Source organism: Cebidichthys violaceus, unplaced genomic scaffold (assembly GCF_023349555.1).
Source record: "Cebidichthys violaceus isolate CVI_PGR_0920_01 unplaced genomic scaffold, fCebVio1.0.p SCAF_1, whole genome shotgun sequence".
Lineage (NCBI taxonomy): Eukaryota > Metazoa > Chordata > Actinopteri > Perciformes > Stichaeidae > Cebidichthys > Cebidichthys violaceus.
Window position 1 is genome coordinate 20902718 of NW_027176262.1, and position 21389 is coordinate 20924106.

At 41.2% G+C, this 21389-nt stretch overlaps 5 protein-coding genes across 7 annotated transcripts in view; all 5 read right to left on the reverse strand.

The window, feature by feature from the left end:
• Positions 1-2473: 2473 nt before the first annotated feature.
• LOC137883654 (claudin-8-like) lies at positions 2474-3971 on the reverse strand. The gene has a single exon (XM_068725251.1). It carries the CDS (start codon positions 3877-3879, stop codon positions 2815-2817), a length of 1065 nt encoding a protein of 354 aa, XP_068581352.1. The 5' UTR covers positions 3880-3971; the 3' UTR covers positions 2474-2814.
• Positions 3972-4186: 215 nt separating this feature from the next.
• On the reverse strand, positions 4187-6559 carry cldn8.1 (claudin 8.1). The gene has a single exon (XM_068725379.1). The coding sequence runs from the start codon at positions 6480-6482 to the stop codon at positions 5712-5714; it is 771 nt and encodes a 256-aa protein (XP_068581480.1). The 5' UTR covers positions 6483-6559; the 3' UTR covers positions 4187-5711.
• A 942-nt stretch (positions 6560-7501) lies between these two features.
• Positions 7502-8878, reverse strand: LOC137875396 (claudin-8-like). The gene has a single exon (XM_068714594.1). The coding sequence runs from the start codon at positions 8832-8834 to the stop codon at positions 7956-7958; it is 879 nt and encodes a 292-aa protein (XP_068570695.1). The 5' UTR covers positions 8835-8878; the 3' UTR covers positions 7502-7955.
• A 951-nt stretch (positions 8879-9829) lies between these two features.
• LOC137883814 (claudin-17-like) lies at positions 9830-10880 on the reverse strand. The gene has a single exon (XM_068725499.1). The coding sequence runs from the start codon at positions 10870-10872 to the stop codon at positions 10183-10185; it is 690 nt and encodes a 229-aa protein (XP_068581600.1). The 5' UTR covers positions 10873-10880; the 3' UTR covers positions 9830-10182.
• Positions 10881-14019: 3139 nt separating this feature from the next.
• Positions 14020-21389, reverse strand: part of LOC137875376 (rho guanine nucleotide exchange factor TIAM1-like) — a 44729-nt gene continuing 37359 nt past the window's right edge. For all 3 annotated transcript variants that reach the window (XM_068714573.1, XM_068714565.1, XM_068714582.1), the window contains 12 exons: positions 21190-21375; positions 19872-19940; positions 19391-19516; positions 19185-19293; positions 18293-18472; positions 18071-18189; positions 17872-17980; positions 17717-17775; positions 16926-17031; positions 16714-16801; positions 16439-16611; positions 14020-15723 (listed from right to left, as the gene is read on the reverse strand). In XM_068714573.1, coding sequence (XP_068570674.1) covers positions 15176-15723; positions 16439-16611; positions 16714-16801; positions 16926-17031; positions 17717-17775; positions 17872-17980; positions 18071-18189; positions 18293-18472; positions 19185-19293; positions 19391-19516; positions 19872-19940; positions 21190-21375 — 1872 coding nt within the window. In that variant the 3' untranslated portion in view covers positions 14020-15175. The remainder of the gene's footprint in view (positions 15724-16438; positions 16612-16713; positions 16802-16925; positions 17032-17716; positions 17776-17871; positions 17981-18070; positions 18190-18292; positions 18473-19184; positions 19294-19390; positions 19517-19871; positions 19941-21189; positions 21376-21389) is intronic.

The window sequence follows — 21389 nt, forward strand, 5'->3', positions numbered from 1 at the left end:
TTAGATAATTGTGTTAGATCTTGGATAAGTTAATATAATAGTAAGCAATAAGTGTTGTCTTTTCCTGGTTTTACAGGCTGCTTCACGGTAAAGTGCTGTAATTTTTTGAACTAAGCAGACTGTTCTAGCTGTTGTGTTATTTCCCTTTACCTACTTAGTCATTATGTCCACATTACTAATAATTGTTCTTTTTTTTTTGCAAAAGGACATAGAAATCAACCGTACAATATTGGCGCAAAATTGATATTGAGGTATTTGGTAAAACAAATTGTGATATTTGATTTTCTTCTAATCGCCCAGCCTATAGGTGAATTGGAAACAACAGAGAAGTTCAACATGTATAAAGAGGAGGAGGCTGCATATATGTCCGCCATTAAATGTGTGATAAACAAACAAAATACCAAACATCCAATACAACTTTGCAACTTTGCTGTAGGTGTATGTATATTTAAGTGATTATAAATAATTTCACATTAAATATTGCAATGTTTCTTATTTGTTTATTGAACAAATATTACCTGTAATAAGTCTTTTTCCAGTGCTGTGCCTATTTATTTCATTAATTAATCAATCTTACGTTGTCCATACTTTTCCCTGCATACACCTAATTCCCATATTCAACTAAACGTGGGTTGTTTATAATTCCATTTCCCTCTCTCCAAGGCTTTAGTCCTGTAAATATTCTATTTATATGTTTATTTCCTGTTGGTACCTGATAATCTTAGCGTTTGAATGCTTTTATTATGAAATCAAACATGCCTTGTTTCTGGTCTTGCTCTGGCTGTCCTTGGTTGACTTGACGCAGCTGAACATCCCTCCCGTGCAGGCGCTCAATTGAGGGCAAAGCCAAGCTGCTAATCCGCAAACATGGATACGTCCTGAAGATTAACTTCAAATCTGGCAACATTCGACCTCGACAACGTCTTTGCTTTGCTACACCGAGGAATGATTAAATCTTTGCTCCAGTCCTGATAGAAATGCAAATCTAATCTTCAAACTGGTCTGCGGTGCTCCCTTGAAGATTAACTACCTCAAATTGTTTACATGACACAGTCTCATAGTAAAGTAAAGTCAGATGTTCATGTTTATGTACCTTTACCCACTTGAGTAGTTTGGGACGGAAGTTAGAAGTTCTCTTGGTTGCTCAGTTGCACTCATCAGCAACTGGTGATTGCTCAAAACTACTGCTCCCCAAGCAAGGCAGAAGCATCAGTGGTGTTTCATGGGTTTTTGGGATTAGTGTAATCTCAGTCCCTATTATTTAATTCCCCAGAAATTAGCAAAATCAGAGACTCATAATTGAGAAAAAATGTCTTTATTCACACACGGAGTTCAAGAACATCCTTAATTGGCAAAAGATGCTGTACAATTTAACGCCTCCACTGGAGATGTACAAGCTGGGTAACCTGTAAATTAAGTAGTGTACAGAATATGAGCATCTTGTCCAATTTTAGTATAACTATGATTTTACTAAAAAAAAAACACCCCCATTGCTGTACAGAATATAATAATGCAATATGATATAATGCACTTACTCCACAGCCTGTAGCTTAAACTAGGTGTTTCATGTTCAAATGTATTGCCTTAATATGAAGTTGCTCCAATTAAAGATTTGGCTAATGAAATGCAGTGGAAGGAAGACATTATTCCTCTGACACCTGCACTGTGCGGAGGTCTGCCCAGGGTTTAGGACACTCATCCCATTCTCTGCTGCCCTCTTGTGGTGAGTAATGACAATGTTTGCGATTAGCTTTTCGCTGATTAGCTGATTTTGATTGCACATGGAGGTGCTTGCTGGTTTTGACCCAAAGCAAATGTATGTAAATTAAAACGCTTCAATAGCTCTCCTCTATGTGTCTGTGAAGACCAATTCAGGAAGTCTCACTGTGTACATCAAAATATTTTAACAGAAATAGACTTTGGGTACAGTACGATTGTTACACCAATAATAGGCCTTAAAACAACATCTATACAACTACCACAAGATATTTAGTGACACTTATTATTTTCTTAACATAACTTACTTATTTCTATACTGCAACACAGATAGCCCATCCTAGCAGTGATCCATTTTCAACAGGTTACCAGTCCATCATAGGGTTAATATAGACTATAGAATCTACCTGATGTGTACATCTTTAGAAAACTGCTGCGTACCAGGGAACGTGAGCAGCCCCGACTAAAAGCCCCTTCAAAGCCACTAACCCCTAACCCTAAGTTGCTGAGTGAACTCCACCTGCTAATTACTAAGCGTTTTGTCACTCAAAATGTCCATTTAATGATCATTGCTAATACTAACTATAACTATCTACAAGCAGGTTGTTTAATCATATACTTCAGCACTGCTTCTATTTGAGTGGTTACAAAGACACCTTGACAGAAAAAGACAGAAAAAAGAAAAGAAATGCATTGAAACACGAGCAATGATAACCACAGAACATTTCAAAATATAATAAACAAACAGTTACAAATATGCAAAAGATAAGGCTACGATGTTCCAAACAGATGATTTCTCATAAATCTCTCTATTTTGTGAAAGTAGGCCCTTAACCGGTCTTCATTAAAACAGCACATGACACCTTTATTTACACTAACAACAAAAGCAGACCAAACAACCCATATTTAGTTTTTTGCTCAATACAAATTACAAAAAGTGTGTAAATAGTAGAAACAAGATGAACATGCTATTTACTCTGGGCATCAGGATAATTCTAATACAAGCAGAAGTGCACAGAAGTTTAAATGTGCAAAGCATAGTGCTTTGTGTCTTTAATGTTTAACCAGCAATACAAAGTCACTCACAATTTGTGTTGTTTATATGTACACACCAGCACGGCTCCCACCGTGAGACCCTGGTTGAAGTCTTGATGAATTATATTCTATGAAAACAGGAGTGTGTGGAACCGGATGAAAACTGGACTGGTAGGATGCAGTAGGATCTGCGATGTAAGCCTGTGAATATGGCGTGGCGCTTTGGCTCATGTAAAAGGAGTTGCCTGGCGTATACATGCTTCCAACATGGGGAGAACTCCGTATTGAGGAATGGTGAGCCATACCAGGCAGACCCAGGTTATAGACAACAGGAGGGTTGACTAATGCTTCATCATTCGTCATAACTTGAGGGATGTTTTGCAGTGGCATTGCAAGTTGTTGTCCAACATGGCCGTTGCTCTGCAGAGAAGGATGGTATGCTGTAGAATGGTGGCTGGAAACACTTGAGATGGGATGATACCTCATTAGAGATGGCATGTTGGGTGCTGGCTTGTAACTGAGCAAGTTGGCTTGGCGGTACACGTCGAATGAGCCTTTGTCTGAGGGTATACGGCGGCAGACAAACAGCATGGCAGAGGCAAAAAGGAAGGCGCCGGTCACCCAACCGATGTAGAGAGCCTCTCCTAGCTCCCTCCTCTGGGCATCAATTAGCAATGGATTGTAAAAATCTCTAATGATGACATGACCTGTCCACGACACGGGGATAAAGACACAGATACAGGCCGCAAACTGCATACCACCTGCAACCATCAGGATGATGGTCTTAGCCCAATCGTTATCCTGAATACAGGATGTACACCGCATTCCTGCCAGAGCCACAAGGAGCCCCAGACCCGAGAGGGCCAGAGAACAGCACATCAGACCTCTGGCTGCCTGTAAATCCGGTGGCAGGAACAGCAGGGAGTCATAGACCTTACATTGCATCCTGATGTTGGCCTGTCTGTAGCAGTTCATCCACAAGCCCTCCCAGCGGGTCTCCATCACAATTATGTTTTCCCCAATGAAAGCCGTCACCTTCCACATGGGCATCCCTGTTGTAGCCGCCACCCCGATCAGCCCGATCAGGCCGACGCACATTGCGGCTATCTCTGAAACACCTTGAACCATTGTGCAGCCTTCACGAAATCAGCCGTGTCCCAATAAATTCGGATTCTTTAGTCAAATATCTCAGTCTCAGTCAGAGACGTGTCCAAGGCAGCGTCGATCTTCTCATCTGCTGCACTTTGTATGGTGTAAGAGGTGGTTTGTTATGGGAAAGATGCTTTGCTGTCACCTGGTTGGCTCAGGGCAATGGGGGTAAAAAGAACTTTGCTTATTTTGTGTTTATGGTCCCTCTGGCTACAGTGGTATATCTGTGCCATCAGCTTCAACAGCAGTAAACAGATACGCCAGAAACAGCTTCACAACAACTCCAGAAATTTTTAACACTTGCCATGTTTTTATTCTCCATAATTATATGTGATACAAATTCAGAAGCACACAAATATACTTTGTAGCACATAAGCTCCTGCAGTACTACTGTTGTCCACAGGGGAGCAGAAATGACTATCAATGTGATTAAACAGAGATGGAGCTTACATCACACAGTCCAAACACATTTATTGATTTTTGAGTACCAGAAATATAGTTTTATAAGTTTTAAGTTAAAAAATGCCAGATTTGTATCAATCTAGGGTTGTTAGGAAGACATACATAGACAAACAGGTCGTTCATTTTGATTTAACATGAAGCAACATGAGACATCAATGTCATTACATCACCACATATTTTCAGTATGAGACATCAATGTCATTACATAACGTTGCATAACAAATTGAGATTCTACAGCTTTTGAACTCACTGAAAATGAAATGACCAAATAGTTCAAGAGCTGATATACTTCCCTGAGCAGAGACAGAAATGTTCTTTAATTGCTCAAACATATGGAGTCGGATCAACTTAGATATGAACTAGACAACTTTCGGTCTAAAACTCTGTATTCAAAGTGACTTGCAAAATCTTATCACATGATCATGTTGCCAGGTCGTCCCTGTTTGGCTTCTTCACAAACACTAATGCAGCTGTCCACACCTTTAACAAGCAGTCTTAAACCTGCATCTCATGTTTACTCAGCCATTTGTTCAGTTCTAGTAGTTCCCAAGAGCTCCAGGGCATCATACCAAGCTTAAACAAAGACGTCCAATTGTGTTCTGATTGAATTCACACAAAATGTTTTGAATATAGAAACAAATGCCTCTGTATTTCCTACACAATCAGTCACCAATTTAGCATTTGATGTCCTAAGGTACTGTAACCGCCTGATCCTGTATCTGATACTGGTTAAAAATAGAGAGCAATATGAGTACCGTGTGTATTAAGGGGATTGGTGCTGCAAGATGTTCTTTTTTTTTTTTTACCACACAGATGTGTGCTCAGACACAGCTACTGTTGAAGGAAAATGGAAACATCTGTTGAGTATAGACTGTCTGTGTTGCTACGTAGCTCAGTCATATGTGCCAACAACAACAAATACACTTGTGTCACTTTACTCATTGGTTAAAGGTTGCATGAATCGTTATATTAAGCGTACACATACAACATTGGTAACCTAAAATACAAAAAAATAAATCTGTCAGTATAAAATGTGATATACAACACGGTAATGGAAATCATATATTGGCTTACACAGTCTGGAGTATGATATAAATCAAGATTCTGTATTGCTCTCCAACAAGACATTAAGTACTCCTCAAATAATGTATATCATTTATTGTGAGTGATTTAAAACAAACGTCCATCTGGATTTGATCCAATTGCAGTCACAGTTTATATATTTATTGAAATGTTTCTTTTTTTTAACATTTTAAAATTTGAAATGTGTCATAGATTGCAGTGCCAATCCATAACTTGCATATATGGACTATTACTGTGATCATCATTACCTCAGTCAGTTTAGGTGTTCAGAGATAAGCCACCCCGCTGTGTACAGAGGGGTATCTGGAATTGTAGCTGTAGTTGGTTGATGGGTGCCTTGACAGCACTGGCTGGAACTGGGGTTGTTGTTGGGGAAGTAGCACCAGCTGTTGAGGCTGCAGGGGCTGTGGAGGATAGGCCATGTAGTCGGAGGTCCTTGAGTACACATACCTCTCTGAAACTTTGTCCTCGGACTGCAGATTGCAACAAATAAACATGCATCCTCCAGCGAACAAGAAAGCAGAGGCCACCCAGCCGATGTAGAGAGCCTCACCGAGCTCCCTTCGCTGGGCGTCTATCAGCAAGGGGTTGTAGAAGTCCCTGATGATGACGTGACCTGTCCAGGACACTGGGATAAGGACGCAAATGCAAGCCATTATGATCATAGTCCCTGCAATGATGAGGACCAGCCGCTTGGCTCGATCGTTGTTTTCGATGCATGACGTGCACTGCAGCCCCAGCAAAGAGATCAGCAGACCGAGGCCACCCAACGCCAGAGCGCAGCACATGAGCCCCCGTGCCGCCTGTAGATCGGGGGGCAGGGCCAGGAGAGAGTCGTATACCTTACACTGCATTCTGATGTTGGCCTGCCGAAAGCAATTCATCCACAGACCCTCAAAGCGGGTTTCAAAAACAATGATGTTCTCCCCAATGAAGGCTGTGACTCGCCACATCGGCATCCCAGTGCTTGCGGCCGTCCCAATCAGCCCAATCAGGGTCAATATCAAACCCACTACCTCCAGCGCTGAGTTGGCCATTCTGTCCTCCTCTTATTCCTCCAAACTCGTACGTACAACAATGTGCGGACACGGTGCGACTATAGTAGGAAGCATTAGATGGATTGACTTTGCATCCCAGTGGAGGAGGAGCAGGTTGATGTTCACCTGCACAGCCTCCTCCCTGTGGACAGGACACCAGAATGGGAGGGGTGGGAATCGTGACCGGTTGCTAAGAAACAGTATCCCCGAGGCCTTTTTTTCTCTTTGTACACCAACCCCAGGAGCTGCTGTTAAGCTGCCACTTTGTTTATTCAGAAGTCTCAATTTACATTCTCAGATCACACTTCACAAGGAAGCTTTAGAAATTAAAAATAGGGTGTTGTTCAACAAGGCAAGGGGGTAATTTAGAAAAATATATGCTTTATGTTTCTGTATTACCACATCTACAGATATTGAAGTCATGAATCCGCTCTGGTGCTTAAGATTGTCTTTTTGTTGTTTGAACTGAAGATCGGTCACCACTGTGGTGTCCCTTTATGTTACAAAGAATTACTAAAAAATACAACCGTAATGGCACGGTATACACCAAATATTTGCGAAAAAAGCATTTAAAAACTCTACATAATTGTCTGCACTGTGCGTGGGTTTCATAGGATGGGGGTAATACTTGTGTACCCACGTGTCACTGTCTGTATCACATTTCTTTTCTCGGCCTCTTGTGTCTGTCTGCGCTCAGGAAAATGCTTGCAATTGCAGCTCTGGCTTGGTTGAAATGAAATCTCTGGGCTGGTTTGCATTATGGGTGGACCTGTATGATCAGTCTGGTTTTACCAGTTTAGGCCCTTTTCTACTGACAACAATGGTGACAACATAACATTCCATTTACACACCCGTGAGCTAAACAGCAGCCATTTCGTAAGGACATTTTGAATCCAAGGCAAACCTGAGAGCGTTTGGCAGGAAATGAGACGCTGGCCGTCATGTAAGCAATAGTTCACCTTCTTGATCAGTTGCGCCTCTCTTAATTAGGTAACAGAAAAAACAAACAAAAAACAAAATTCACATTTTTTTGGTCAACATTACCCCTTCCTTTATTGGAAACCACAATTGACCTTATATGTAGGCCAGCATTTGTAAAAAGAGTATGTACATTTACAACAAAAGCAAAGCAATGATCACAAGTCATCTGGAGGCCTAGTGCATATTTTGTCCTCAAATAGCATGTCAGCAGTGATACCAACAACTATTGTATTAATACAGATTCCAAATACTTTTGAATGACTGATATAATGACTGATATAATTTAGTGTAAACCAAGCATATGGAAACAAACAAAGCATTATTCAGCACAATTCATCATGATCAAAAGACCATCAGTTCCATAATGAATTTCAATCTGCAATACACTTGGCTGTCTTTGAGAAAGTAATGAAACATGTGGCCATTTCCAGTGACAGCCTTTGGGCATATTAGTCAATTGTCCAATATTGCCTCTGTGTTAGGTTTCCCTCGTTAGTACTGACTTGGTGTGTATGCTACAGATCCTGGTGGGGGTGCTGAGTAGGGAGGCTGGTAGGCGTACGCTGGCTGGTACGTGTACGCTGGCTGGTATGTGTATGCAGGTTGGTAGAGATTTCCGTCGGGGTTGTATACAATCCTTTCATCCGAGTCCTGGGTGCGGGGAGCATGACGGCACAGCAGGATCACTCCGGCGGTGAAAAGCAAAGCTGAGGTCACCCAGCCGATGTAAAGAGCCTCCCCAAGCTCCCTGCGCTGGGCATCGATCAGCAGAGGGTTGTAGAAGTCCCTGATGATGACGTGGGCGGTCCAGGACACAGGGATTATGGTAGTGAGACAGGCCAAGAGGAACAGACAGCCTCCAGCAACAAGAACAACATGCTTGGTGCGAGCCCGATGGTCCACCACTTTGGTACACTTCATCCCCACTGCTGAAACGACGAGGGCGAAGGTGGCCAGGGCCACAGAGCTGCACATCAAACCCCTAGCGGCCTGAAGGTCGGGGGGCAGAAACAGCAGGGAATCGTACACCTTGCACTGCATCCTGATGTTGGCTTGTCTGTAGCAGTTCATCCACAAACCCTCCCAGCGGGTCTCCATGACAATGATGTTCTCCTCAATGAAAGCTGTGACCTTCCACATCGGCAGGCCTGTCACGGCTGCCACTCCGATTAGTCCAATGAAACCGATGATGAGGGCCACTACCTCACAGCAGATGGCATCCCGACGGTCTTTTTTCTCAATTCTCTTTTTTTCCTCATATACAGAGTCTTGATAATCTGCATATGTCTTGGCCTGCTTCTCGTCGTAGTAAGAGCCTGCGTAAGATTGAGGTGGCTTGGTGTAGCCACTGTACGCAGTGTAAGAGGCCATTGTGGCACACAGAGAGCCGACGATTGCACTCCCCAAGCTGTAGAAACAAATGAGGAGAAAAGCAAGTTAAGGTACTTATACACCCACAAAAGAAATGCTAAGGATGCAATGCAACCTTACTGGTTGAGCTGCTTCACAAACAGGAACAGGAACAAGACAAAGAGTGCTTCTTGTTTTGAAAAACAACTGCCACCACTAACAATCAACCATTTGGTCTTGTGATTAAGAACACTTAATCAAAAACTAAATAAGTCACTTTATAAAGTCACAGTTGATCAAAGCAGGTTTCATCTCTTTTAAAGTTTAGCCATGAGACATTTCAACACAGTTTCAATACTACACAGAACAATATTGTTATTTTAAACAAAATAACTAACCTAGATAGCAAATGAGATAGCTAAAATTGTACTATATAAACGTGAACAATACACAATCTTTTTGCTGTTATTAGTTGGAACTTGGAGCTAAAAATATATTAATTAAATGTGTGGTCTTTCTCGCCTCCGGAAACTAATAGGGAAGATATAAAAATGAGTAGTTTTGGAAACACAATAATATGTGAAACAAGAAAACGACACAGAGGCTTCCTGTTATGTAGGTATTTTTATAGGATAGTCAACGATGCCCCACTGTCGTCTCCTCTGTATGTAACCTGAGCTGATAAAAAGGTGTTGAGCACAGAAACTTGAGTAGGATTGGTTTCATTGTAACACAGTATTTGTCTGTTTGCCAGCAGTTCTCACCTTGTCAACGCCACGCTGACTCTCTCTGCTGTCTGAAACATACAACCAGTGTGTTTGTAGATAATTTGTTTATGCACTGAATGACTACTTACTATTCAGCTGTATTTAGATTTTAGTATAGTGTAGTTACAGTCAAACCGAGGGTTAACTCAAATGTTAGGATGCAATAGAAACAAATACAATCACACAAGCAAATGAAGAATCAAATCTTTATTGACTAAAATGCACAAAAAAATGTCATGACAGTATAGAATTGCAAAATAAATTGTTACTGATTACATTAATAAGCTTATTCAAGTACGAATAGTTTTATATGGACAACTATCACTCACAAATGTTAGTACTGTGAAGCTTTAGCACATTTTGTGAGACTAATAAAGGATTATCTTATTGTATCTTATTTGGGCAGACAATACAAACAATGGAAAAAAAAAAGAGAAGAACCATAGTACATTAGCAAATTTAGCAATTTTAGTCAGTGATTAAGGGAGTGAAAACAATACATTCACACTTAATTTGAACACTCTTGACATACTCATATTTTTTTAAATATTAGAGACATATATATTCGAAGTTGCACATTTCAGGCAGTACAGTTCAGTTCTTTACACATATTCTTGATGCTTATGGAAGCTGGATGGCGTCCTCTCTAGGTACACACTCCCCTCATTCGGTACATCCCTCTCCTCCATAAGATACGCGTCGGTGTAAGGCTCTTCCTCCTTTGATCTGCGTTTGCTGTAGCTAAACAGAAGGATGACCCCGGTGATCAGCAGTATACCAGAAGTGGCCCAGCCAATGAAGAGGGCCTCCCCCAGCTCCCGTTTCTGAGAATCCAGCACCGCTGGGTTGTAGAAGTTCCTGATGACAGTATGGCCCACCCAGCTGACGGGGATGAGCGTGGTCAGAAAAGACAGCAGATACAAACTACCCGCTAAGGCCAGGGTGATGTTCTTGCTCTTTATATTGTCATCACAACAGCTGCTCTTTTGGGTCCCACATCCTGTGATGGACAGGGAGATGACAACCAGGACTATGGACACACACATGAGCCCCCTGGCTGCCTGCAGCTCTGGTGGGAGAATTAGCAGTGAGTCATAGGCCTTGCACTGCATCCTGATATCGGCCTGTCTGTAGCAGTTCATCCACAAGCCCTCCCAGAGTTCCTCCATGACAATGAGATTGGCACCAATGAAGGCGGAGACCCTCCACATGGGCAGGGCAGTGACAGCTATGGTCCCAGCCAGGCCGACGAAGCCCAGAACCAGGGCGAAAACCTCCAATTTTGCTTTCATGGCTCAGAAGGAAGTGCAGTTTCCTCTGTCGTCTTATGAAAAGACTGCTACGCCAATCTCTTTTGCAGAGCTGTGAGTCTGTGATAATATCAACATGCCTGTAATGTCATCCCACTGGTTTTCACTGGTCCAACCTTCTATACCTACCAGTGTTTCAGCTACAAAGTACTCTGCATTTATCTCTTCAAACTCAGTTGGATACAATCTAAATGCTCAAAACTAACTTATTTCATGCAAAGAAATTACATTTGAATATAACAAGTTTTCACCTGCCTTTACCATAGGGTACAGTATGGCAATATACTATCTAGCCCTGGAGATGTGATTAAGCTGTTAACATTATGGATAAAGGACACTACAAATAATCCACATTTTTAAATAAAGGGTATTAGGTCAGACTACTGAAACCTGTTTTTTTCCTTTTGTCCCAGGAAACACGTGGTGTGTAGTCACCCTAAAGTTCAACACACACGGCGACACATTGGTGGCATCTTTTGTCTTTGTGTCAACTCCAAATTTGTGCCAAATTTGCATGTGCAGGCTTCTCTACCTTGACCACTTCTTCTTTCTATCCTTGTGCATCCGAATCAATTTAAGAGACACAATGGAACCTAAGTCTATGAATGGCACTGAAGTCAGCATTAGTTTGAAATGTAATGTTTTTCGAGAGGGGAGTTTGTGATAGATCTATAAACTTCAACATGGCTTCAGTGTGATTTCAACTTGCCTTAACTAAAGACTCAAAAAAATCTTTAAATGTGACCAGGTGTCTGATTGCAGATATGGAGAAACAATGGGGGATTTCACAGATCTTAACAAAGAGCCACTCCTTTATCCAAACTTCAGTAGGTCGAGCAAAGGTAACACCCTGTTGGTCACCATGTTTCTACGAAGTAGGAGAGACTGAAAACGAAAGGAGGGTAGGACAGGAGCTGTAGCTGTAGCAGGAGAGGTCACAAAACAGGAACAGAAACTGGAAAGCCTGTTGAGCAGGTCTGCTGAGTGATACTATCGTCGCATCCTAAGCATGAGCGTATCTGTTTACGTTTAAAGCAGCTGAGAAACCCATAACTGAACTGCACTCAAATACAAACGTGCTGTGAAGAATGTTCTGTATATGTGACCTCTAAGCTGCCGGTGTTGGAGTTTTGGGATTTTGGTGTGTTAGATGAAAAATATGATGAAAAATTGAAGTAACTGAATACGCAGAAAGGTGTAAGTTGGTGCTGGTGCAGTGGCACAGGAAGTAATGTAGATCTACAACAGACTGTGCGCCACCTGCTGTATGTAAATGTGACTGCACATTCCTGGGCCGCCCAATAAGATTGAGATATTTTAAAAGAAATGAATTGCATGTAATGACAGATTCCTTCCCCTGCTGTCACATTTAATTCAGTGTTCATTTTTAGATTTTTAGATGCAGAAATCATCACAAGCCTGATCTAAGTCTGTTCCTTCAAAACAAGTGCATTAACAAAGCAACCCTCTTCCATTTCAGTGTCATTTAGTCATCCAGCACAGTGAAGTAATCTTTCCCCTTTATCTGAAGAAGAACTGCAGCTTTTGTGGTGAGGGTGGTGATTGACAAGAGTGAGGGGGCTGGTGGAGGGGAATGAGCCTGGGTGACAGGATGTCCACAGAACTCGAAGACAGAAAAAGAAAAGAGGAAATTGGTCTGTGGGAGCCATAGCTCATGGTGTCTAAGGCATGTGCAGCTATGCCTACCTCATGTACAGCTTTACATTACTGATGGAATTGGTCTTTGCTATAATAGGAGGTTGAAAATGTAACTACAGCTGAAGGAATGAGGAAGACGTGTGTCTAGTCTACAACTCAAAATAACACATTTGAATAAGGGATGTACAAAACGCCCTGCATAATGTCGCATCACCTGTACTTAATAATGCTGCCTAACGCAATCTTTTAATTAGGAGAGTATAAGTGATGCAATGTTTAGTTGTTATTGTCTTGGTCTTTTTCATACATACCAGCCTCCTAACACTGAAAGTCTGCAAGAGCTTTATTGTTGTTGTTGTTGTTGTTGTTGTTGTTGTTGTTGTTCAAAATGCAGTTCCTCTGCTAAGCCCTGGACGTGTCACCTGTAGAAAGATGGTATCTCCCTTCATCATCAGCTGCTCAATTGTCTAGTGCCATTCAAAAAACAGGGGGTGGTGGACACTTTACACAACACAACAGCCCTCCAGTAAATGCCATTTTGGCGAAGCTCATGTTTGTTGTTTGTCGTCAGGGATCCTGATTTAAGTTATTTGTAGGGTTGTGGAGCAAATATCCCAGTTACTGTGTCTTTCAGTCAGTGCTGCTGAGGGTCTACTTTTGACCACTGTTCGTCTTTGCTAATGCAATTTTTTTTGTGATTGGCATGATTTTACTTGTAATTATTTAAATCATTTTAGCAGCGTTTATGACATGAACCTGCATTTATCTCTGAAAAATCAAGATGACTTCTCTAGACAAAGACCCGTGGAAATCACAAAAGGGAATTACAAACCGACACTCGCTGAAAGACACTTAATATACAATAGTTGCTTAGCGCAAAAAAATATTCTCCAGTAGTGGAGCGGAATCGAGTGGAGCTCCATGAGCATGGCTCGATTTTTTTTCTTGTATGTATTTTATCTATTCATGTATAAAAGTTATGTTTGCGTCACAAGAGTAACTGCTGACAAATGGACTGATTAGCCCAGAGATAGAAATGCTCCTAATTTTCTTATTCAGCCCAATGTGTCCACCTTTATTGTGTACACCACAGGATCTCCCATTTCTCAAGGTAATTTTACTTTAGTCTTAACATTTCTAAGCTGTTATATGCATGGACACTTCATTTTCAAGTGAAAACTACACAGATTAGACATTTCTTAATCTTTCTGTAGCTCCCTCACCATCATTCAGACACCAATCAGTCATGGCTTGCAAACACTCAAAGTGGCTCTTACCATCTTTTTAAGATTAAACTTCTTCAATTAGATACTTTGTTCCGCCATTCTCAGGCATATCGGAGCACATTGGGCATCTGTGTTTTTCAGGGAAGATGTCTAAAGAGCTGCAGGAAATGAGTTAGGCTTTTTAGTAAAAACACACAAACTATGAGTTACTACAGAGAGGTGCTTTGAATTATAAGTAGGAAACAACTGTATTTATTATGATATCAATACATTTTTCTATATACACAGTAACAAAAATGCAGTCTTAGTAGCACAATGAATTGTTTACAAGTATGACTTCTTTCACTGTTCAGGCATACTGTAAGTCTTTCCCCTTGATTGCTTGAGCAAATTTGGACTTTCTTTGTGAAAAAAATGATTACTTATGTTTTTTGCTAACATATTAATTTACATATGAATAAATTAAAACAAAAACATTGCTTTGTGATCCGTTACTAGTGAACAGTGTTTTTGAACACACAATACCTTTTAGAATAACTGGTGTGCATATTCTCTACAGAGTGTGCACGCTTGGTGTTAAGAATGAAATGTAACATTTAGCATTCTTTAAATGGCAATACTGAAGAGGAAAAAATACAAGAAAATGGTTTCACAGTAAAACATAAACATGAAACGGCAAATTCAAGTAAAACAGGATTATGTTAAGTTACAACTTATTTAGAAATCCCCATAGCCTCTGTGCAATAGGGGCTATTACATAATTCCACTATTAAATGTAACGAGAACAAACAAAATATTTCCCAGGCTAAAAAGATAGCTTTGTCTGTAAAACAAGAGATCAAAATCATATATTTTACATAACTCTTAACATAACAAAACTGTTACCAAAACATGTCAGTGTATAGTCATGTGAAAATGTACAAGTACAGTAAACTATGCAAGACAACACTGTCCATTGTAGTTATTCTATTTCTTTAAGGACAAATAATATACAGCCCTTAACTATGATAATATCGCTGAGTCACACAAACAAAACAAATATCAATGTTCTCACAATTTGGCAACAGCAGGCAGGGCTATAGTATGCTGCCCAAATGTGCAAACCATGCCAATCAAAGCAACTGATTCGACTCCATGATTGTACCATTAGTTCATCTCTGAAAGCTTACACTTGACTTCTATGTAACAGCATTTGATTTGGGATAAAGCTCCCTCGTTCTTGATTCCTGTATTGCTCCACTGATGGTTTTACCTGTACAAAAAGCATTCAGCAAAAGTAAGGAAGGATATAACTTCTACTAGCTGTGCAATCGACATCAATGCCCATGCATTGTTTGTGAAGACTGATGACTGATCTTTATGGAGCCCATGTAAAGCCGTGTGCCTGTCCTCTTCAGCTTCTATGTGCCACAGTCTGGGGACGAACCCGACTGCTGCCTTCTTACCCAAATCTCATCCTTCTCCGTTTGCTTTTGATCCTCCACGTTGTCATCGATCACGGGGCTCTGCCCGTCTGTGTTGGACAGCTTCACGTCATCAGGTGTCCCACTGGCCTTTGCGGACTTGAGGCTCTCGCCCTCATTGGTTTCCTCACTCTCCAAGGACAAAGCCATGACGGGGGCCTCCAGGTCGACCTCAGCGGACGACGCTCTGGGTGTCTGGCAGAACTCGTCATCGTCATCACTAAGGATGTCCGTCTCCTTCACCGCTTCCGGGTCCTCGTATCCTTCTAGGTCGAACTGTTCTTCCACCCAGCGGTCTGTGTCACCTGCTAACTCAGGCTGCTGGAGCTTATCTGGTTCGTTGTCCCGCTGCAGCTGATTTGAGTCAGGCTCCTGTGGTGAAGCGGGGTCCTGTCCGGGCTCGCCGTCAAAAACAATATCGGTGTCTATAGTGAAGCGGTTGCGCACTAACTTCCTCCTGCCTAGAGTCCTGGTTGGTGCAGATGCTGCAGAAAAAAAAACAGGAGGTCAAAAGCTTCTTCAGATTTTGAGGACTAGGTTAATAAAAACCAAGGTCCATTGATTAATCCAAAATTTAGCAATACTGTACAGCACAGTATAACAAAGGTTGTCCTGTCTGGACAGGGTTGAGTATAACTATATTATAATGCATTAAACCTTTGTTATAATACATTATGTGATTGTAATGAACTTTAAGTGGTCATTGTTTGAAGTGGAAACAAAATGCAAGTATGTAAGAATACACTAAATGTTGTAAAATACATTTCAGTTAAAACAACCACTTTGAGTAACTTATCAAATGATAATGCATTATAACAGTGATTATAATGCATTAAGAAAAGATTATAATGTATTACAGCTATACACATCATAACGCATTATAGACATGGGCGTTATAGAACGCATTCTTAGTACAGTTACAAACTATGAATTGAAGTTAAAAGCATTAAAGTCCAACTTCAGAGAATCTTCTCCCGATGGTCCCGGAACAGAATAACTTATTCCAATAAAAACTTGAATGTAGCTGTCTCGCCACATTAATTCAATCTTTAAAAAGGTGGTTTAATCTCGAAATAAAAAGCAGACATTTTTTGTTTACATTATACCAGAACCTCCAATCTGTGTCTGCTAAGACGGAACAAATTCAGAAGTTGGACACTTGGAGCTGTAAGGTGAATGAAGCCACTGACTGGCATTTACCTGCTCTATTTATGGCTGGACGGGCTCCCTTCAGGGCAGAGAGGCGCTTTCCACCAAAGGGCACATACTGTTGGTTGAGGGGTAAACTCTCCGTTTTTAGGAGCTGCCTGCGGTGCTTTTCCCTCAAGATGGAATGTACTGTCTTCAGAAAGTCTTTTCTACTCTCTGGAGAACTGAGGGAGATAGAAGGGCACGGTTATCAGTTTGTCACTCTGTAGATAGCAGCAGATAGGACTGAGTGTCACACAATGTCACACAGGTGAGGAGACCCTCACCTACAGCACAGCTGAAATGTCCTCTCTGGCCTTCCCTCTGACTCCGACTTTGTGTGGACAATCTCGCACACAGCCGAGCCTTCACCATCTGAGGAAGTAATCGACACGCATATATGATCTCATGTACAGCGCAATCTGGTGAGAATAATCATTTATGGATTCAGGAGATGTATTTTAATACAGTACTGTAAATTATTCATTGACTCGTCTACCTGCATTGGCCAAGGATCTGACTTGAAGGGCATCAGTTGGGATCATGTGACGATATCTGAAGGGATCCTTTTCTTCTGAAGATACAGAGACTCGATGGGAGCCACCCTACAATCATTAAAACAAAAGACAATTTGAAATATGTTTCCAGTTGATTCAGCCTTAAGGTTGGTTTAATAAGTGACTAGGGGTGGGAATCTCTCGGCACCTCATGATTCGATTCTGATTCAGAGGGCTACGATGCGAATATAAAACGATTATCGATTCTTCTTGATCCATCAAAATATTTACATACATGATTTATTTTGTATTACTGTGTTTATCTGCTATTTTTTTAAATACTGCATATTTTGAATGATTCATGATTAAAAAAAACAGATGAATTTACTTCCATTATATTTTATTAATTAAATATTGGTAACAAATAGAAGAGATGTGTCAACTGGAGTGTTACACAACGCGGTACTACCACCCGACCCGCTTTCCTCAGTGACTCCACGACGTTGGCTTTGGTGAGGTTGTAGAGCACCGCTGTGTCCGCAAACACGTCGAGATGAATGTCGTATCCCGTTTCCAAAGTGTGCAACATAAGAAAGCTTTCTGCATCGAGTCATAATCGTTCGAGAGAGTCGCGGTGCATCGTAGAATACAATTTTTCCCCCCCACCCCTACAAGTGACCCACTAGATGTATCCTAAAAGTGGCACATGGGCAGTGAATTTACAATACCTTAACAAAATGGGTTATATCCTAAATGGGCGCTGGTGTTGCTTCTTACTTCTGTAAAAACATACCATTTTCTTTTTCTGCTTGGATCCCTCCTTGCATACAAAGACCACTGCCATTTTGAACACTAAAAGGTTATGGAAAAAAACACACAAGTTGTCAATCAAAGCTTCATATGACTTACTCATTACATAATCATGGAGGGAAATCATCTCTGACATACCAAATGTGGCCATCTGGGGCTCTTTCTTCCATTTTCCTAAGGAGGCAGGGGGGTTGATCCATGTCACACTGGTGTGGAGTAGCAGATCCCCCATAGAAAGATCAGCCACCTGGCAAAAAAAAAATAAAAATATCAGCAGTCACTCCACATGCACTCTTTCTATGACAGAACAGAGCCGTGCCACTTTTGTCCAACCTACCTCTTTCTTTTCACCACTCTGCTCAGTGATGAGCAGATCAAACACTGCTCCGAACTCCTCATGGATCTTCTGCATCTCGTTGATGTGGCTGGCAACTTTGTTCATGGCTTTCATGGCAACTGCAGACAAGCAGAAAATAACATGGTTCGCGTTGAATTGTTATGACCGTATGCATCCTCTGTCATTTCATCTCCTCAAGTCAGCCCCGTGACAGGGTCGTACCATCCAGGTGGTAGTGCTCCTCACTGTCTGGGTCTGTGAGCGAGTAGAGCTCCTTCAGCAGGAGGGGATACTTCAGCACCCTCTGGATGGGTTTGATCAGGTATGACTCCAGGGTGGAAGAGTGCTGCTGCTTGGGGTTGCGCTCCTCCAGGAAGGCCTTGAAATCGGCATCGGTTTTGGCTGGAATGACCAATAAAACACTTAATGCAACACACTTTGAGACATTTTTTTTGTTTTGCCCTTTCCTTTAGGGCTACCCATATTATTTTATTTAAGGCATGTTATTCACAGTAATAAAGCTTGTACTTTTGAAAATGGAAGCTTATGTTGCCTGATATTCATGGCATACACATGTTGGTCTTGTGCAAACCCAGACCCAGTATTTGATTGTTCTATTTGACTTTTAGCATTAGAAACAGCCATAGACTTTCAGCCAAGTCAAAAGGACTGAACTGTTTCACACTTTTGGTAGACGAGTCATTTTATCGAAGAGCATGCAACCACAGAGTGGGCAGAAATAATCTGTTAACGGCCTTAAAAACAGCTTTATAACAAATGACACCTCACAAGCTCAATATGGCCAATAGCTAGTTGACTCATTGAATGTATACACAGTAAACAAAGCCATTAAGAGCTAAAGGGAGTGGGTGTTCTAGCTAGAGAATAAAATGTTGAAAACCACTTATTATATATTATACAATGCTGCTGGGCTTTTAGCCCTCAGAGCCACCAGCTTCAAAGTATGCAGAGGTCAAATGGACAACTGTGTGGCTGACAACTCTGCAGAGCAGATTTATGGAGCCTTGCAGGAAATGGCGGATGGTTGATGATTAAATGCATCCTCTCCTTTGAGGCCAGGAGGAATGTCGCCCCAAAGAGTACATTTACTCACCCTTTACAAGGACCTTAGGGACTTTGGTGTGGCTGGCACAGAAAGCACTGTAGATTTTAAAACGGTCTGCATAGTACAGGAAAGAGCCTCCCAGGGAGAAGAGGATTTTCTGTGAAAAAGGAAAGAGAAGTTACCCAACCAGTAGTTATAAAAGACTTAATGGGTGTTAATAAATGGTTTTTTTGCAGTCATATCTTTTGGTGTACCTTAAACTGATCCACTCTCTCCAATTTCTCTAGATCAGGAACAAGTCTGGTCCCGTCTTCCAGGGTCTTGAGAAATTCGACCTGAAACTCCACCATTTCTGGCAAGTTCCCAAATAGTACATCCAGCTGGTGGAAAAAGGCATTTGAGCAAAGCCAAAATCAATGCTTAAAAAGTGTTTTTTAATATCTATTTATATTTATCTAATATAGTCCTTATCTGGTGCATCCAATGTTAGTCCCTTGCTACAGTTAGAGAATGGAAAAACTCCAAACTTAAAATAATCAAATGAATTTCATTATTACAAGTACATGTAAAACATCTCTCGCACACCTCCCTCTCTCTCATCATCCACCCCTCTTGTCCTCGTATAGGGCTACTCTTCACATGATTATGTAACCCTCTTTTCTTAGAACATTTAAACAGTGTTGGCATTTAAAAGCCAACTACATTTTAAAGGCTCACGGGGAGCATTTGACATACCTCATCCTGTGTGAGGAAGGTCTCTTTCTGCAGTGGGGTTAAATATCTCCCGATGAGGCAATTGAGATCCTGCGAGACAAGAAGGAATTATGTGAATGATTATGTGTGTGATTCAGGGTTACCCAAGTCATTATGGGGATTACGGACAAAAAAAAGCAGCTTTACATAAGGCTTAAATATTCCTCACAACAAAACTGAATAAGTAATTAAGATAGAGGAGCTAGCACTTAAAAAAAAATTAAAGCAGGTGTTTGGAAATGAATTAAATGACTGTGGCTACAGTTCACTGAAGCTGATCTGAAGAAAGCCTATGAGATCAATTAGTAGTTCTGCCAAAAAAGTAGGGAAATAGACCATCCAACTTCTCCAAAGAAGGACGGCTGGCCTTACAAAACATTGCACTGTAATTTACATGTTTCTTCCTTTTTGATGATCTAATAATCAACTCAAGCGACCTCCTAATAACTTTCTAATTACTGGTTTTAAAGAAGAGTAGCCTTCAATAAAAGAAAATGTAGTTCTTTGTTCGTTAAAATGTCTACATGGAATAGACAAAATGATGTTTAATCTGAAGTATCTTAATCACACAAATATTCTAACTGTCTGCTAGTAATGTTGTGGGTACGAGTAAAAAAAGACCCAAGGAGGCAAAATCATCTGTGCCCAAATTGATCATAAAAGTAATATTTTTGTTTGTTTCTAAAGAAATAACAGCAATATGTGCCAAACATTAACTGCATCAGCAAGCATACAATAGGTATGTTGTCCACAGTATTTGTCAAACACCAACCTTGTCTTCCATTATTTTTTCTACTCTACTTTTTCTACTACTGTGCAAACTGCACACAGAGACCCATACAATGCACTCACATGTCTGTTTGACATGTCTGGGTAATTAGAACAAATAGCCCAAGTCCACCAAATATCAAGCTATCCCCTGTGAAGGTTGTAAAATACACCATGTATCATACATAATGTGATTTCTATAATACGTATATATGTGCCCCCTGTAAAGAGGTATGACATTTGAAATAGCCTTGACATTATCCCATTATATTCCCTCTCTAACCCAGTTATTCAGCCAAGCCACATATATAACCAGGAAGAAAAAGATTAGGCAATATCCAGGCAAGGGCACAGCTGTGTCCCCTCATATCTCCTGGGACACAGAGATAAATATGGATTGGTCTTGTGGAATAGGTAATGTGTAGGGCTAACACAACCCGAGGCAGACAGAACATAGATCGATGGACAGGAGGAACACATGCTCACTCACACAGACCAACTGGCCCTTGTAAGTAAGATGAGCGATACGTACTTTGACATAGGCGCGTTCGGTCTCCACGAGTTCACAGATGACTTTGCGGAGCTTGTCGGCATCGGAGAGCTGTCGGAGCGTTGCAGGTGGTGGGAAGGGCAAGTCCGGGCTAGGCGAAGAGGACACACACTCCGTGGGATTCATGTCATGGAGACTGCGGCAGAAAGCGGCGACTTGCTCTGTACTCTGAAAATGAAAGA

What these genes read in the sequence shown, in the direction of transcription:
- LOC137883654 (XM_068725251.1), bottom strand. Translation starts at nt 3,879, where the DNA reads ATGGTTCAAGGTGTTTCAGAGATAGCCGCAATGTGCGTCGGCCTGATC.
- cldn8.1 (XM_068725379.1), bottom strand. Translation starts at nt 6,482, where the DNA reads ATGGCCAACTCAGCGCTGGAGGTAGTGGGTTTGATATTGACCCTGATT.
- LOC137875396 (XM_068714594.1), bottom strand. Translation starts at nt 8,834, where the DNA reads ATGGCCTCTTACACTGCGTACAGTGGCTACACCAAGCCACCTCAATCT.
- LOC137883814 (XM_068725499.1), bottom strand. Translation starts at nt 10,872, where the DNA reads ATGAAAGCAAAATTGGAGGTTTTCGCCCTGGTTCTGGGCTTCGTCGGC.